This window comes from Gobio gobio (genome assembly GCF_949357685.1).
Source record: "Gobio gobio genome assembly, chromosome: 2".
In the NCBI taxonomy this organism is placed as follows: Eukaryota; Metazoa; Chordata; class Actinopteri; order Cypriniformes; family Gobionidae; genus Gobio; species Gobio gobio.
The window spans coordinates 61,553,243-61,572,203 of NC_137098.1; the positions used below are offsets into that span (position 1 = coordinate 61,553,243).

Below are 18,961 nucleotides of genomic sequence, written 5' to 3' on the forward strand. Positions count from 1 at the left end.
TAATGACAATAAACTTGAATCTCATCTCATATCCTAATTACATTTATAATTAAAGCCTTAATCAATATTTATCCTCCTATATTATTATAATGATTTGTAATGATTATTTACAGTTATGATATTACTTAATCAATAGAACCACTGATTGTTTGTTTCTTCATATGTTTTATAAAGTTTGTATTTGGTCTCTGAGGAGTGACTGAGGGTCTGGCCCATGCCAGGAGTGCAGTAACAGTGCTTGCTCACTTAGCCCAGCTTCCAGATATGAAATATGGATTAGTCTTTCATTTTATATGATATTTTATTCATTTTATATTATTTCCTGTTACTGAAACACTAACGAATGATGGTGAATATTGTCTGTACCTCTTACTGAGAGAAAGCACGTTATCAGTATGTTTTGGGAAACTTTCTGGTCAGAACTGGAGCTCAACCAACTCCAACCTTGAAGAGACTGTGTATCTGTGTATGTGCGCAGTATTCTGTGTTTAAGGGCATCCTAAGAGATGGGTGGACTTGTTTTCTGGGCAAGCTGGCGCCTGCTCCAGACCTGGAAGGTCACTATGTGCCTAATTCCAGGGTGAAAACATCAACAAGTGATCTATGGAGACGTGCATCTGATTAACTGGACAATGTGTGGAAATGTACTATGACTGTCTATTTTCTCTCAGCCAATCAGAATCATTCAACCTGCAGTAATGACGTAGCTAGACCTTGAAAAGTGTATAACTGTTGACAAATTGTATGTACGAAAAACAAGTAGAGGGGGAGCACGGCCTGGCTGGCTTCTGCTGATGAAACTGCAAACTATTCTTCAGTAAATTTTTCTATGATTAATTGCACTCCTGACTCTTGGTCTTCATTCTTCACAACTGGTCTTGGGTCCTAAGCTGTTGTACCCTAACTAGGTGGAGGAGGCATTTTTTTAACATGAAAGTTCAATTGTCTTTACTCTACTTAAGCTGGACAATGACACTAATTTCTTCTAGAGCGGCTGTACATCCAAAACAAACTTTGTTGCTTTGTTATTTTTTTGCAAACTTTGTTATTTTCCTGTTATCACTTTAAAGCTGCTTTGAAACTAGCTGTATTGTAAAAAGTGCTACTTAAAAAAAGGTGACTTTACTTGATTTTATGACCCCTTTAAAGTTGCAATGAAACGGAAGTAACGCCACATCTTTTGATTTGTATTGTGACGTGCATACATCCAAATGTAATGGATTATTGAAAAGGAATGATTGGTAAAGTCTGCAGTACATCACTTCACCAGAAAATATCCTGTCATTTTGAGTTATGAAATTGATTCAAAATTATGAACATGAAACATGAAAAAAAAACATGCGTGGATGATTCACTCACAATAAGATCAACATGTATTTCGAAAAAAAATAATAATTTCATGCTGACTTTAAGGTATTCATTTATGAAAGTTCTTTGACTTGTAATATTTTGGTTATGGGTATTAGAGATTTTTCTATTTATTGGTATCTGTTGATTTTGGATTTTTAATTGTGAATGAATATTTTTCATATTTTTACATTTAGATTACCTTAGATTGTCATCATCTAACACTCATTTAAAGGTGCAGTGTGTAATATTTATGAGGATCTATTGACAGAAATGCAATATAATACACAGAACTATGTTTTCAGTGGTGTATAAAGACCTTACATAATGAACCGTTATGTTTTTATTACCTTAGAATGAGCCATTTCTATCTTCATACGCCGCAGGTCGCCACCATGTTTCTACAGTAGCCCTAATGGGACAAATTGCTCTACAGAGCGCTAGCTACTCCCTGCTGTCTCAGATGGCAACATCTTTGGCCCTGTCACAAATGGCACCCTAAACCCTTGCGGTAACGCCGCTTTGACTGTATCTTCAGTGCGGGCTCTGCAAAAAAATTTGCATCGAGGGCGCATATCGACCACAAAGGGTGCGCTCGCGAGCCCCCTTCTGAGACCTAAAATGACAAATGGGACACCCTGCGGCCTCGTAACAGACATGGGCACTCAGCAGCCGTTGTAAGTACACAAGACCGAAAGTGGATATGAAGTGTGCCATTTTGGACAGGGCCTTTGCTCTGTGTCGGTCCCCATAGCTTCTCTATGTGCTTCGAAAGGGAGGGGTGAGCGGTTGCAATTCACAACCTCACCGCTAAAATGTATACAGTGCGCCTTTAAATTTAATCTTTAAAACATAATTTATTTAGCAAAATAAATATAAATTTTTCATACTGTACATTACAATGTTATGATGCCTAAATTCACTTTGTAGCATTTAAAACAAGATATTTTCATTTATTTAGATCAAATAGTATTGAATTTTAATATTGGTTTTCAGCCATAACATGAAAATAACTTACTAGAATTTTAATGTCACAACACTACTTTAAATAAAGGTAAATTGCTAATTCTTTTAGGGAGAACCAGGGGCTGTATTCACAAAACATTTTAAGGCTAAAAGTAGCTCCTAACATGCTGATTTAGGAGAAACTCTTAAAAATAGTCCTAATTTTAGGACTCCTAAATTTTTGCTCTAAGAGTATTCCACAAAGCATTTTAGCGCTAAAACTAGCTCCTAAATCTGTGAAACGTTAGGAGTAGTCAAGAGGACTTCTAAGTCACTAAGACCAAAACTAAACAATCCTAATGACTGTTGCAGACCTTTCTCCCCTTTCTCTCTTCCACTTCACTTCTTGTCTACTCACTGTCCTATCATAACAAAAAGGCAAAGATAATAAATATTATTTATTTAATAAAGAAAAAAAAAAGAGAAAATAATGTCTGATTACCTATGGCAGTTGTTTCACGAGTTCACACTTACAAATGATCGGATAAGAGTAAAATATGTGTATTTGCCGCGTTGTCCGAGAAAATCGGGAGCTCCGGGCTGGGAATTTAGCCCAAACCCAGAGTAGCCTACTCCCCTGAATCCCCGGCTGGAGTCCAGGTGGCGAAGGGATGCAGAAAACTATCAAGGTAACTAGGTGAGTCGGCTGTCTATACTGTATATATATGTGTCTCCTCTAGAGCTGATTAGATCATGCTCCTCCCAAACGTGTTTATAAAACATAATTTGTCGCTTGAATTCTACAATCTCTCTCTCGAGAGGCTGAGAATTAGCTGAAAATATGCTTGTTTAATTAGTGACACTTAGGCTATCTTTATTTGAATATGGCAACATTTTTATTTTATAATCATTATTCGATTATGGCAACATGATAAGTTCAACAATATTTCTATCACTGACAGAGACTCCTCACCTATCAGCCAATCACTGTGGTCATAGTTAGTAAGCATCATCCAGAGCAACGAGGTCAACCCCGCCCTTACTCTTAGCTTAAGACTTCTAATCTATTCCTTAGTAAAAGTTGGTCTCTCTCAGCAGCTTTGTGAATATGTTTTAAGAGGAAACTCTTAACTAAGAACTTTTACTGTTTAGGAGAACTCTTAGTGCTAAGATAAAATGTTTTGTGAATACGGCCCCAGATCCTTAAAAACAGATGGGTATAATAGATTAAGAATATCAAAGAACATCTTTTCTTTCACCTGTAGAAATACTGACGTATCTCTGAAACGATCTTCCCCGGCACAATCTCCATGGCCACAGATTTGTATGCAGGAATAGCAGACCCGTTGGCAGTAAAGATGTAGTTGTCTGAGATCGGCCCAGAGTTGATGTCCCCGTTGGCCTCATACTCCCAGAAGTCCTGCCGTACTCTAACTCTTATCTTTTTGCACCTGTAATAGACAGGCAAAATTTTAAATGTTCCACTGAACAAAACTGTGACGATTTGGACACATGAAACACACTTAAGAAGAACTTGCCGGTCTGTGATGCTGTGCAGAAGGTTTGTCTCTTGGTCAAACATCAGTTTGTAGCACTCATTCAGCACTGGTAACAACTTCCTTCCTGTCCTCTTCCAGTGGCTCACATTCTTCTTCTTAAATTTCACTACTCTGGCCACATGAGTCGACCCACACGCAGCGCCACAGTGGGATTGTGGGAACTGCACAGTGTACTTTCTGTACTGCAGTCCACCCAGCTCAACAATGAAGAACAGATCGTAGTCAGTGGAAGACTCCATCGACTGCTGGATCTGCAGGGAATTACTGAGTTTGTTATCGGTTGAAACAACATGTGTGAAGGAAATTTTTCATTTAGATGTGTTTTACTATTAGATGTGTTTTTATTTCATTTAGATGTGGTTTTAACTCTTAGAAGTGTTCATTTTACTTAGAGGTGTTCTTACTTATATGTGAACCTTAACCTTTTATTCCTAGATGTGTATCACTTGTTAACATTGAACTATTAACATTGAACATGTATTTGTACTAATCATTATTAAAGAAATGTAACCAAGCTTTTAGAAATGCATATGTTAAGTGCAGGAGCTCATTGTTCTGGGTGATAAATGGGAACTAGCTGGCGGGAACATATTGTTCTGAGTGATAGAGTGCTCAGTTGCAAGGAAGCTGGGTAGTGCAAGAGGTCAAGATGACATGTCGTACTTTAAGTGTGACAAATATGTGCGCGGCTGCAATTAGACTAGGAATAGACAGGATACGTGAAAATAACGTAGCTTAAGAACAGGAACTTCTGCAGACATGGGTATTGTACTGTCTAGTTAGAATTTATGCTGAACAGGGGTTTTGAATAAAGATGTTTCCTTTTAAGGCAAACAAGATTGGATGCAACCTACTCAGGATGTATGAAGGGTATATAATGTAACCCCGGAGAGCAAACTTTGCCCTTCTCATGACAGACATTCTCTGTATGTGAACTGCCTATTTCTTGCAAGAAATAAAATCATGTTTGATACTTTGACTTTTCAAAGGTTTGAATTTGTGTTCCTTCCTCCTCATTCTTCGAATAGAATTATTTCCACGACACATGTCATGAGAGAAGCAATGATTGGGATGTAGAGAAAGAATATGAAATCTGAATATTAACAAGAAAAACTCTGAAAATACTGAACTAAAATATCAGTGTATACATATTGACAATGTAATATGCAAAAATGTCTACAAATTAATTGTGTGTTGGTACCTGAGCAGGTACTGCCTTTCCATCATCGTCAAGCACAACTGCCATTGCATATGGCACAGAAATATTAATATATGTTGAAATGTTCCAGGCTAGGGGGTTGTACACGATGATATGCTGTTCAAGAACCTTTCCTGAGTCTGAAACCACAACAAAAACTCTATTAGTGTAACCCATGATCAACCAAACTCTTCACATTTTAATACTGATGACTATTAATATTGATACTAGTGTTGGCAAATAGACCATGATAATATAATTAAAAATGCAAAAAATGTCTTATTAATTGATTGTGAACAGGTATCAAAAAATAGAAAAGAGGCTAAAAACTACAGTCACATATTGTCTATCAGTGAAGAAGAATATTAGGACAAGATTATTCAGTATTAAGATTATTCACACCAAGGACGATAACTATAAAGTGTTAATTAATAATCGTTCTAATTCTACACGAATAAGGAAGTCCACACCACGGCTATAATAGTAGACATTATCAGAATCCATCCTGCTTTAAAGAGCATTTAAAGAGACAGACAGCACTATGTGCTTACTGTATAAACAGGGGAAGAGAAATATAACTATATTATTGCTAGTATAGTCATCTTTATAGCGTTTAATCATATCTTGTGGTTATATTATATTTAATCAACGTATATTTTAAAATGTATATTTAATTTACATTTATTAATATATTTAATGAAAAATATTTTTTTACATTTTTAAAATAAAAAATAAATCCAATGCATTTCACATATCAACAGGCAAATATAAATATGCATTTGGACAGAGAATATAGATCCATGTGCTGAGAAGAAAGATTCAAAGAATCTAAATAAAGAAATATACCCGTCTTCACTGTGGTGGGTCTGGTTTGGGGCGGGTGACGGATGTCATTGGAAGGTTTGATGGTCTGTGGAAGCAAGAAAATGGCTGCCAAGAGTTCCTCAGCTCCCATCATGCCTTGCATGAGATGCTCCATGTACATATCGGCCACTTTGGGGGATTCAGTCCCTGTGATCCCATCATGATGCTGAACCTGGCATATCGGATCAAATAATGGCTAGTCAATCATGTTTTGTCATACGCAAACCATTATTAAAGGGGCTATATGCGTTTTTCTGAAATTTAAACTCGCGACTGACACCTGTGGCCAAAAAAATAGAACTGCTCTTATTTTCTGCTCGCTCTCGCAGCGGTCGTGACGTCACATCCGCAGACAGCGCGGGAAAAACCTACCCGCCAGAAAATAGGAAAAATAGGATACAGGCCTATAGGTGCACCCACTGTGAGCGGACAAGGTGTCAGTATGCTCATCAGGAGATGTTTGAGTCATAAATGGTAAAATAAAAAGGCTATTGTTACGTTTATTTTGGGGAAAAAGTTGCATATAGCCCCTTTAATATCTTAGAGGTATAATTTTTGATTTGCTCTTAATTCATGAGAGAAAGGATTTTAGTACTAGGTAGACATTATGGGCCAGATTTACTAAACAGGGCAAATTAACGAGAGAGCGCAAATCCAAAAAGGCGCTGATAGGAGTGGAAAGTTCTGCGTGTGATCTACTGACAATGCACAAATTAAAGAACAGACGCAGCCGGATCCTTTCCATAATGACCAAGACAATCTACCAAAAATGAAAATTAGCCCATGGTTTTCTCACCCTCAAGTCATCCTAGGTGTTTATGACATTCTTCTTTCAGACGAATAAAATCGGAGTTATAAAAGTCCTGGCTCCTGGCTCGTCCAGGCTTTATAATGGCAGTGAATTGTTGCCTTGTTTATGATGTCCATAAAAGTGCATATGTCCGTCATAAAACTGCTCCACATGGCTCCGGGGGTTAATAAAGTCCTTCTGAAGCAAAGTGGTGCATATGTGTGAGAAAAATATCCATATTTAAAACTTTATAGACTAAAATAACTAACTTCTGGTGGAAATCCATGCACAATTCGACTTACGGCGAAAGAGTAACCCCTGCCCTGAGGCGATGTATAGAAGCATCACAAGCCTCTTGCGGATAGTGCTGGACAACAAACTCAAGCCCCTCCGCCATTTCTCTTTAAAAAAAATCTCGTTTTGGACTCTAATTCATGACTGTTGTTTTGTTTTGCTCTATCCTCTGCACTTCTGCGTTCGTCAATATGCATGGGTCAAGGGTCAATTTACTTTCGCCGTATATCGATGCGTTTGGCAGTCCGCTGGAAGTTAGTTATTTTAGTCTATAAAGTTTTAAATATGGATATTTTCCTTACACAAACACACCACTTCACTTCAGAAGGCTTTTATTAACCCCCCAGAGCCATGTGGAGCAGTTTTATGATGGATAGATGCACTTTTATGGACTTTAAAAATGAGGCAACAATTCACTGCCATTAAAAAGCTTGGATTAGACAGGATCTTTTAATATAACTCCGATTGTATCCGTCTGAAAGAAGAATGTCATATACACCTAGGATGACTTGAGGGTGAGGAAAATTATGGGCTAATTTTCATTTTTGGGTGAACTAACCATTTAAGACATAAATAATGGCGCAAACACCAGTAAATTGACGAGCGCAAACCTTAGTAAATCACCTCGCGTGAGTTAAATTAAATACTCTCCTTCCATAAATACTGTGTCTGAAAGGGAAACTCCAACAAATGTATATTCAATAAGGTCAGCCGCAAAAATAACCCTGTCCTCGCCTTTTCAGTGCTAAATTTTCACTGTGTGTCTGTAGTAAATCCTGACAGTAGATTTTAACACCAAAAGAGGATCCTAAAGGTGCAGCAAGCGATTTCTGAGAAGCGCTGTTGAAAGTGGCTCAAGCCAACCAACTCTCGCATGTATATGTTTTTGTGTTCATTGTTTGCATACACATAAAACATTTTCTCAATTAAATGATTGTTAGGCTGCATTAACTAGGTCAGCTGGAACCGGGAACACTTCCCATAACACCTGATGTACTCGTTATCAGAAGAATGGCATCTACACTAATGATAGTCTCTCTGTTTTATCCCGAGGTTTACTGCAGTCAGCCGGATCCAGGCCGTAACCAGTTCAGATGGTGGACCTGCACCCAGAGAAGACCAACGCATGGCCCTGAAGTGTCTGCAGAGACCGTGTCAATTAGACTCCCCATGAAATTGCCTCATCGACACGGCATCCTCAATAAACCCGTCTCCGGCGTGATGACTCCGATATTTCGATTATTCCTATTTAATAATTATTTAATCGACACATCATCCTCAATAACCCGTCTCCGGCGTGTTGCCTCCGATCTTTCAAATATTCCATTCTATTATGACCTCTGACCTGTAAAGTTGCCAGAATAATAATCATACGCTGTTAATTGGCCAGAGGAGAACTGGCACCCCGACTGAGCCTGGTTTCTCCCAAGGTTTATTTTTCTCCATTAGGTCACCTGATGGGATTTTGGGTTCCTTGCCACTGTTGCCTCTGACTTGGCGTGCTCAGTTGGGGACACTACATTTTTCAACTAAATATCCAAATAAATCTAATTATTAAACTAAATTAACCATATAAACTAAATTACTGATCTAATTACTGATCTAAAGCCCACATTGTCACTGTATGATAATTGAAATGAACTGATGACATCACCATTTTCTCCGAAGCGGCTGTACGGCTGAATAAAATTATGTTGCATTATTTTCCTGTTTAACACTGTGAAGCTGCTTTGAAACAATCTACATTGTAAAAAGCGCTATATAAATAAAGTTGACTTGACTTTGCTCATCCTTGTCGTTTGTTCGTCATCTTCATTTTATTTTTAGCAAAACATTATTTTGCTTGACTTCAGCCACACTGTAAACCCTAATGCTTAAAATAATTAATTGGTTTGAGTAGGGTAAACTTAAATTAAACAAATTAGCTCAATCAAATTAACTTTTGAGTACACAACTTTCTTTTTCGGTTGAGTTCACAAAACTGCCACATTTTAAGTAACCTGAACTGCTGCATTGTTTTGAGTTTTATTAACTTGTTTCTTTTAATTTAGACAAACTTAAATTTAACTGAAACTGGGCAGGGATTTCTATTTCTTAACTTAAAAATTTTGATGTAACTGATTTTTAATTAATCGGGTTTACATCCATGTTTGCATTGCGTGTTTGTGCATGTTGGGGGCGGAGCAATAAGGGAGGGGTGTGTTTGTTTGGGCTGATTTCAAATATCAACTGTGTTTCTCAGAAATCTCTTACCTTTAACGGACATTTAATGAAATACATTTATTATTAAAAAGTCACTGCAACTTATTAAAAGTCATTTGTGGGATGCCATTCTACCTAAAGTTGCCCACAAGGAAAAGATTGTGGCACAACAAGATAAGTTTAAAACCAGGCACCTCAGAGACAGCCCATCGCAGGGCCTTGAGTTTATCTAGAGCCCACTCTCTCTGAACTGGGCCTTCTGGGTAGCTGATGCGGTATCTAGTGAAGAGAGACTCTGCTGCATACAGGAGGGAACTCGCTCGTCTGGCTACTCCTTTCAAAACATTTCTGGAAGCGTAGAACCCAGTCCAGGCCTGAAACGGTTCTAGGAAACCAGGATAAAAGACCATTCAGGACCATTTTGTCATTCAGAAATGCAGTAATCACAATTATAGTAGCTGTTGAGAAAACCTGTTGAGTAAGGGAGGAAGTCTTGGTTTTCCCTCACATCCCAGGACAGATTTGTTTGGTGCACCACCTGGAAATAGTCCTTTAGCGTGGCGTACTGAACTGCAACTCCATACTTGTCACTGTGCGCGTTAATGTAGCTCATTAAAACATCCATGTTCATGAATTGCACTGATGCATTGTAGAACTGCTTGTCGCAACCCTGTAAATACAATAAATCCTTTTAAATGGATTGAATATATAAAAGAAACAATGCGTAAGTTAGTCGGATGATGAAGCTAAACCGACCCAAGGCCAGAGAACATGGCTGGTTCTGAACCACTGGGCCCTCATTCTGATGTTGTCCACCATGGTCTGTGCATAAAGCTCCACGGTTTCCTTGGTCACTGGCAGACTCATGTTAGGGTATATGCCATCTTTAGGAGGGTCCGGAAACAAGGCAACACCATTCCAGTAAAACCCAGACCTGGAATCAACCACCATCAATTTTTAAAGCATCCTCAAACATTTTTTTAGGCAGCGGCTATTTACAGCAAATGTAAATAGCAACTAGAAAAGTGAAAATAGCATATTTTCTTAGTGATGATTGTTATTTACACTAAGGCCATGTGTCCACCAAAGTTTTTTTCCACGCGGCTGGCTGGCGTATTCAATTGTTTTCAATGGGAGCGCCGCATTTTTGGAACGCCATGAGCGTAACGAGGCGCTGAGCGAGTATTTCATATTTCAGCATTTTTTAATGGTCGCCGAGAGTTGAAGAATGTTCATCTTTCAGTAAAACGCAGCGCTCATCGCTGTCACTTTTCACCCAGCCGTCCAATCAGAGTGGAGGAGCGGCGGGACAAATACAACACCGACCAACCGCCACATTCTGCTTGTACAACGTCAACAGATGAAAACAAGCAGTATAATAACGGAACAAAATTTAATTTTGTAATTTTGTATCATTTAAAACAAGAGCCAGAGGAAATTCTTAATACCAAAACGCTCTCAAGCACCCACAGCGAGGTGTTTTCAGCCGGCTAAAAAATTTTTGGTGGACACATGGCCTAAGTGCAAATAGTGATAGATGTTATTTACACCAAGCATAAATTACAATTTGATTCTATTTACACTACGTGAAAATAGCATATTTTCTTAGCGATAGATGATATTAACACTAATTGTAAATAGCTGTAGATGCTATTTTCTAAGTGAAAATAGTGATAGGCCTATATTCTATTTACACCATGTAAAAGAAGCAGTTCTTTGTCAAAATAAAGTATAAATAGCATCTAATTACTATCTACACATATAGCAGATACATACTATTTGCACCTCAGTGTTGTTGTACATTAACAGGATGCAATAATAACAGAGTGTAAATGATTATATTTATTAAAATTATTAAATGGATGCCGCCATAATGGGACAATAGAAGCCCTCCCTACACCTACCCATAACCCTACCCAATAAATGCTTTTATTATTATTAAACATTTCGTTAGGCACTTTATTCCGCTTTTAGAACATTTTCTTAATTTTTATTGAAAGTAAATGCCTTTCCAATGTGATATGTGATGGGAATAGGGGGAAGAGCGAGCTCGGCAAAAGGCGGATTCGAACCCGGGTCGATCGCGTCAAAAGCTTGTTTCACGAGCCTTACGCTCCACTGACAACACCACTGAAGACATTGAAAAACATATGTGTTTTTTTAATAATAGCACTTGCCAACAAGGCATGCTATATACACGCTACACTCGGTTTTTGGAATGCTTTTTGTTAACACAAGTTTAAAACATTTTATATACTATCATGCAAAAGTTTTGGGTTGGTAAGATTTTTTTTTATGTTTTTGAAAGAAGTCTCTCTTATGCTCATCAAGGCTGCATTTATTTGATCAAAATTGAAGTAAAAAACAGCAATATTGTGAAATATTATTACAATTTAAAATAAATGTTTTCTATTTGAATATATTTTAATATGTAATTTATTCCTGTGATGCAAAGCTGTATTTTCAGCATCATTCCTCCAGTCTTCAGTGTCACATGATCCTTCAGAAATCATTCTGATATGCTGATTTGATGCTCAAGAAACATTTATTATTATTAATGTTGAAAACAGTAGTGTAGCTTAATATTTTCTTTCTTTTCATGATTATTTAATGAAGAGTAAGTTTAAAAGAACAGTATTTATTTGAAATATATATATATTTGTAATATTATAGATGTTTTTATGGTCACTTTTGATCTATTTAATTCATCCTAAATTATAAAAAAAAAAAAAATGTAACTCACCCCGAATGGCAAAAAACAACAACACAGAAATCACAATAAAGGTGTTACAAAATAAAGACTTTTGGACGTCACCTGTTAGAGAAGGGGAGGTATGAGGGTGTGCAGTAGCTGAACTGGTCCATGGTGTGGGTGAATATCTCTTGTTTTTCCTTTAAGGAGGGAGAACCTCTCCACACAAACTGCAATTTCTACAAATAGAGTTGCAGTACTATCACATGTATCAATGTATCTTAATTTAAGCGGCAGTCTGAAAACTAAATATGCAGAGCTGCATTCATGAACACTGATGAGCCAAAACATTATGACCAGTCACAGGTGAAGCGAATATCATGGATCATCTCCTAACAAGGCCACATATTAAGTTCTGGGTAGAATAGATGGTAACAATTAGTTCTCGTAATCAACATGCCGGATGCTCGAGAAATGGGCAGTAATAACGATCTGAGTGACTTTGACAAATTGTTATGGCAAGGCGACTGGGTCAGAGTATCTTTGAAACGGCAAGGCTTGTGATGGCACCAGGATGCACAGTGGGAAGCCGGTGGAGGCGGTGCGATGCTCTGGGCAATGTTCTGCTGGGAAACCCTGGGTAAATTTGACACGTGCCACCTACCTAAACAATGTTGCAGACCAGGCACATCCCTTCATGACAATGATGTTCCCTGGTGGCCTCTTTCAGAAGGATAATGCGCCTGCCACACTGCACACAATGTTCAGGAACGGTTTGAGGAACATGATAAAGAGTTCAAGTTGTTGCTTGGCCTCCAAACTCTCTAGATCTCAATCCAGTCGAGCATCTGCGGGATGTACTTGACCAATAAGTTCTATCCACGGCGGCTCCACCTCGCAATCTACAGCTCTGGAAGGATCTGCTACTGATGTCTTGGTGTCAGATATCACAGGACACCTTAAGGGGTCGTGTAGAGCCAATGCCTCAGCGGGTCGGCGCTGTTTTAGCCGCACGCAGAGGACCAACAGAATATTAGGCAGGTGGTCATAATGTGTTGGCTCATCTGTGTATAAACACTTTTTCCACTATAAATACAGTACAAACCATTGATACAAAAGTACAACCTTGTTTTTCTGCATGTCATCTTTAAGGTCGTAGTCGATACGAGAGATGAGGTGAGCGTCAAACCCCGCGAGGGCAAAGAGGATGGGGGTGGTGGCCGATGCACCAAACGGATCAACATGCCATGCAAAACGTGGCCGGACACCAAACGTCTCATACAAGAAGCCATGACCCTCTACAAGCCAGACAGAGGCGGGTGGTAAGAAGAGCTATAACTATATGCAAGACGGTTACCAACACTAACAGTATTTAAAGGGTTAGTTCACCCAAAAATGAAAATTATGTCGTTCGACACCCGTAAGACCTCCGTTCATCTTCGGAACACAAATTAAGATATTTTTGTTGAAAGCTGATGGCTGAGAAAGGCCTCCATTGGCATTCAGTACATTTACACTCACAAGACCCATAAACGGCACTTAAAACGTTGTTACAAAGTCCATCTCACCACAGTGGCTCTACAATAATTTTACGAAGCGACGACAATAGTTTTTGTGCGAAAAAAAAATCAAAATAACGACTTTATTCAACCTCTTCTTGTCTTCCGTGTGTGCCTCCACGACGCATGCGCAAGAATATGACGTAGCGCCGGGGTTCGGGAATCCATGAAATGCGCACTTTAGCCCGATTTTGAGAACTACGCCGAGACCTAAAGCACGATCAATGTAGAATTCAACAGCTTAGACACGCGCGTCTTCCTCTGCATGTAAACAAAATCGCCTCTGGGTCATGTGTCCGAACGCAGGATCTGCGTCATATTCTCAAGAACAAGACAAGAAGACAAGAACAAGTTGGATAAAGGTGTTATTTTGATTTTTTTTGCGTACAAAAACTAGTCGTCGCATCGTAAAATTACTGTAGAACCACTGTAGTGAGATGGACTTTGAAACGACATTTTTAGTGCCTTTTATGGGTCTTGTGAGTGTAAATGTACTGAATGCCAATGGAGGCCTATCTGAAGCCTTTCTCAGCCATCAGCTTTCAACAAAAATATCTTCATTTGTGTTCCGAAGATGAACGGAGGTCTTACGGGTGTCGAACGACATGAGGGTGAGTAATTAATGACATAATTTTCATTTTTGGGTACTGTGTAAATACCATGTTACATAAATATGGTAATCATTCAGTACTATGGTAAGACCATCTGTACATGGCAAAATCACATGCTCTGCAGTTTCATTTCAGTTCATAAAGAACGTGTTGGGTTCACACACCTGTGAGTTGAAGAATGGCATCATCTACATCAGTCACTGCTTCATCATGCATCACCTGACCACCGATTATAAACTCCAGACGACCTTCGTGCAGCAGCTGTCTCACCTGACATGTGAAAACAACACTTTTATCCAAAGTGACATACAACTGAGGAATACAGGAAGTGGTCCGTCATGAAGAGGCGGAAAATCACAAAAAGAGCCTGAAATATTAAGTTTTGGACATTGCTTAGAGCGGCATGAGCTAGAAGAGGGAGGAAATAGAGGGAAAAAAAATTGAGGGATTATTTTGTATTATGATAAAAGGTTGTGTTAAGTTCATGTATAAAGTGAAAAATGTATTTATATTAGTGCTGGGAATCAATTTTTAAAAAAGTAACTAATTAATCGCCTTGTTTTCTGTAATTAATCGCAAGTTTTTAATATTTTTGGAGTTTTTTTATATTTTGATATTGTAATAATTTCAGTTACTCTCCAAATTAATGTAGCTACAATTTAAAGACAGCATATTTTAAATATGTGTTGTAATGGCATCTTTTTATGAATGAAGGCCAGTATCACTGATACTAATGTCTCTATGAAACATTTATGACGTTACATTACAGTATTACTGAAAGCTGCCAATTTCAACATTTATTAGGCTTTAAAAAAACTACTTTTAATTTAATTAAGCTTAAAACAATCTTTACATAAATCTATTATAATAAATGTTATATTTACCCATGGCCTTCCCTGTTAGACATATACAGAAATGCAAGTTATCAAACACCTTTCTTAACTGCATAAATAAGTTTAATCCTCTTTTCTCTGTAACCTGTTCTTTGATGAACATTAATGCCAGACATCATCAGTGCTGCTGTCTCTTTAAGATCGGCCGCTGCCGAACATGACGCGGATCTGTCACGTTCATTTAAGACATTATATAACTCATTTAAGACTCCTATTATGAGGATACTCGACAAAACTGGCATTTTGGCAACATTCTCTGTGTTGTTGTTATTGTTTGTTCAAGAGCGAAAGAGAACTCGATGTGAGCATGAGACTGGTGCAACTAGGGAGTGGATTGAGACGCACACACACAGACGGACACTGAGATACAGCGCGTTCTCTTCTGTCTTGTCGCGCTTAAATGGTTTAAAAGCTTTTACATGAATAAGAGGGTGATCATATCATGTAACGCTGGGCAAAAATGTATATAAAATCGACTGAAAAAATGAATCGCCCACGTTAACGCGTGTTACGACAATATTCAATTAAACCAGTCGATTCTGAATAAGAGACAAATCTTTCCCAATTGTCTTTATAAAGGTTTATTTCTTATAAGAAAGAGCCGCAGTCAACAGACAAACAGAATGCCAGAAGAGTGTGTCTGACCAAGTCAAAACATCTTCAGCTCCATGTTCATTTTCTCCATGTTCTCAAAACAAATTTACAGCTCCTCCTGTAAGCTTCTGCATCTGGTTCAATTCAGGAGCCCTCGCACAAATCCCAAGTGTGCTGTTCATTTTCACTCTGATGCCTAAGATGGGATCCCCTCCCCGATCAAATCCCCCTCTCCGTGTCTTCCTTACCTTGCACAAAACATGTTTTTCCCAAAATTGTGAATGTCTCAAAATACCCTGCTCTCTGTTTGACCTCTCACCTAGTATCTAGATTCTGTATGACTGTATTCAAAATCAATAAAAAATCACTAACATTTCATGCACAATGTTTAATTCTTTGCGATGATTAAATTTTCCCCGCTACACGTGTTAATTTGCCCAGCACTCATTTATATTATTATAAATATATGAAATGTTATATGAAAAATATTTAGGGTGCATTTACATGACAATGTACTAACAATGGAAAAGTCTGTTTTTCATGCACAGGCGACAACGTTGTCAAAAGATCCCCGTTCACACCAAGTGTGCCACATGAGTCCTGAAAAGTGAAGCCGACACTTTGGCTTGACTGGATGCAGTATAGGTCATAAACCCCGCCCTCTCCATGTAATGTAATGGGACATAGACAAACTAAACAATCAAATTACACTTCAAATGCATATTTTCCAAAGATGGTCTCTGTCATTTTAGGCAGTTTTTATCACGCTGTTCTAAGTTCAAGTGTTCGTTTTTTTTAAATAAATAAATTTGGTTTTAGTAAGTTATTTGATGCTATTATAACGGGAGTGTGACGTCATGATTGACAGCTGTCACTGACAGCTTCTCTGAGCGAAATCTGTTTTCAAAGGTTTGCATTTTCAGGCCCCCAAAATGCTGTTGTCATGTAAATAAACAAACAAAACACATTAAAACGTTGTCCATTTTTAGTTGAAAATTGTGTTGTGTAAACGGCCCCTGAATTATTGATAAATGTTTTTATTTTATTTTTTATTTTAATCAATTTGTTTATTTAGTGTAATTTTATTTTTGCTATTTATATATTTTTTGTCTCTAAACTTTTCCACGGAGCCCCTATCCATAGTTTTCACGTGTCGTCTCACACATATAGAAATGCCCACCTGGAGGGCAAAACAAGGCTCTCCTCCATTGCCCGCTAGTCATTTTTACCTGGTCTGTAGTCAGTATTAACGCGGTAAGACAGTGATATTAAAATACCAAATTCAATATACACCTTAATGATGCTGCATACTTTGTACAGGAAAGCAGACGAACACAGAATATTAGTGCAACATGAGGTTTCTCGTTAGGTGTTTTCCCCATCGAAACCCATTATAAAGAAAACACGTTGCGTTCATTTTCTTGCCTCATCTACTCGCCTGTATATAGTATGCATCATTAAAAAGGTGTAAACTGAATTTGATCTTTTAATATCACTGTTTTAGTTCATTACAGCACTTTAAGGGTGGGTTGCACTAAGGATTCTTTAGCCTGTCTTCAGTTCACCTCCGTCTGCTGCTTGATCAGCTCTATAACGTTTTATTGCGTAATTTATCTGTGTTTAAAATGAAGTGATGTAACGACTCAATTTAAAATAAAACCCATATCAACAAATCCTTTAAACTTTGCTTAATTTAATCCTTATTGGTGCAGCTCACCCTATAGTGCAGAGGCGTTGTGTGTGAACATGATGGTTATTGTAGTTCTAGACTAAATGTGAGCATTTATTTATCTCACTTGCACAATAAAGATTCTGTACTCATCAGTCAAAAGCAAAATATGCAAACCTCCAATAATTAAATGTTAAATAAAACAACTATGCATAATCTACCTTTATATTTAATTTACCAATGTCTTGCTGCTGACCTTTGATGATGAAAATTACTAGATTTTTGTTTTTTATTTGGTAAAACTTTTCTCCTGAATCCTATTCTACCGTTATCTGCGCCATCTACTGTTCATGTGTGAAATAGCATTTTTACCTCAGCCTGAGGCTTATTATTTCAATTTTGGTATGAAGAGGTCTTTACCGTTGCACAAAATAAAACTTTATTGTTATAAAAAACAAATAAAAACACAAACAAGGCCAGCCCAGGTGAGAAAAAGTAATGCAAAAATAACGTAACGCATTACTTTTCTTAAAAAGTAACTTAGTAACTCAATTAGTTACTTTTTAAGGGAGTAACGCAATATTGTAATGCATTACTTTTCAAAGTAACTTTCCCCAACACTGTCCGCGACAGTCACGTGACTGAAAACTATGGATTGCTCCCTTGTGCCCCCTGAGGGTCCCTGGACCCCAGTTTCAAAACTTCTGCCTTGAGTTTTAAAGGAACTGTATGTAGGAATGTGGCCAAAACTGGTACTGCAATCACTTTCAAATTACTGTAGAGCGGTGTATCCCCTCTCCCCCTCCTTAGACATTTTTTATCCAAAAAGTTTGTAGCTGCAACTGTGGTAACTAGAGCAGAGCTGGCAACCCGGATGCCGAAACACTACTGAGTTTGTGATTGGTAGACAGGTGGAGGGTGGCGCTTCAGGCCAAAACACAACATGTCAACATCAACATCAGTTGAGGGCTGCAACTTCACTTTTTAAATGACAATATCCTGGCCGGACAACTGTTGTCAGTGATATAAGTATTTGAAATTAACATGATTTCTTAATGTCTAGTGACATATCAGGGCCATTTTATGATTAATTAAAATACATTTCTTACATACAGATCCTTTAAGGTAAACTGATTTACCTACATTATGTAATACAATTATTATTATTATTATTTTTATTAGTCCTTACCTGTTTCTTGTGCCAATCTGATGCCACATTCCCCCACCAGAGTCTGAAAAACTCCTGCTCAACTGCGATGAATTTTCGGCTTTTGACCCTCGCCAGCTCTTCCACTACACCGCTGTACACACTGCTGGCATACGCGTGCATGCTCTCCTGCCACAGAAGAGTTTGATAACACGGATATCGCTCCACTTATACACAGAGAGAGCAGAGCATTCATCCAAAACCTGCGTTTTACCTGGACGGTGTACACCCAGCCAACATCCATGTGACTGTGAGGAACGACGAAAGCCTGAATCTTCTCAACCGCATCGTTTTCAGAGACTGTCATGAGCAGTAAACCGAGAAAGAAAGACAAAAACATGATCAACGCCACTACAGGATCATCGGAACATCATAACCTGTGTTTCCAGAGAGTCTCATGACTGCCTGTTATCACATGCGCATGCGCACTTTTACTTCCCATTACATTCGCGGTGCTTGGATTGGAGCTTCACCAGTCATTCCACAAAAAAAGTATTTATTTGTTCATCTGTAGTTATGTAAAAATATGTACATTTA

At 38.1% G+C, this 18,961-nt stretch overlaps 1 protein-coding gene across 2 annotated transcripts in view; it reads right to left on the minus strand.

The window, feature by feature from the left end:
* man2b2 (mannosidase, alpha, class 2B, member 2) overlaps positions 1–18,839 on the minus strand; it is a 39,594-nt gene extending 20,755 nt beyond the window's left edge. For both annotated transcript variants that reach the window (XM_079842104.1, XM_079842103.1), the window contains exons 1-12: positions 18,639–18,839; positions 18,407–18,553; positions 14,226–14,331; positions 13,017–13,189; positions 12,015–12,130; positions 9,956–10,133; positions 9,671–9,869; positions 9,394–9,584; positions 5,896–6,085; positions 5,053–5,189; positions 3,831–4,102; positions 3,552–3,743 (exon numbers count right to left, since the gene is read on the minus strand). In XM_079842104.1, coding sequence (XP_079698230.1) covers positions 3,552–3,743; positions 3,831–4,102; positions 5,053–5,189; positions 5,896–6,085; positions 9,394–9,584; positions 9,671–9,869; positions 9,956–10,133; positions 12,015–12,130; positions 13,017–13,189; positions 14,226–14,331; positions 18,407–18,553; positions 18,639–18,764 — 2,027 coding nt within the window. In that variant the 5' untranslated portion in view covers positions 18,765–18,839. The remainder of the gene's footprint in view (positions 1–3,551; positions 3,744–3,830; positions 4,103–5,052; positions 5,190–5,895; positions 6,086–9,393; positions 9,585–9,670; positions 9,870–9,955; positions 10,134–12,014; positions 12,131–13,016; positions 13,190–14,225; positions 14,332–18,406; positions 18,554–18,638) is intronic.
* Positions 18,840–18,961: the final 122 nt, after the last annotated feature.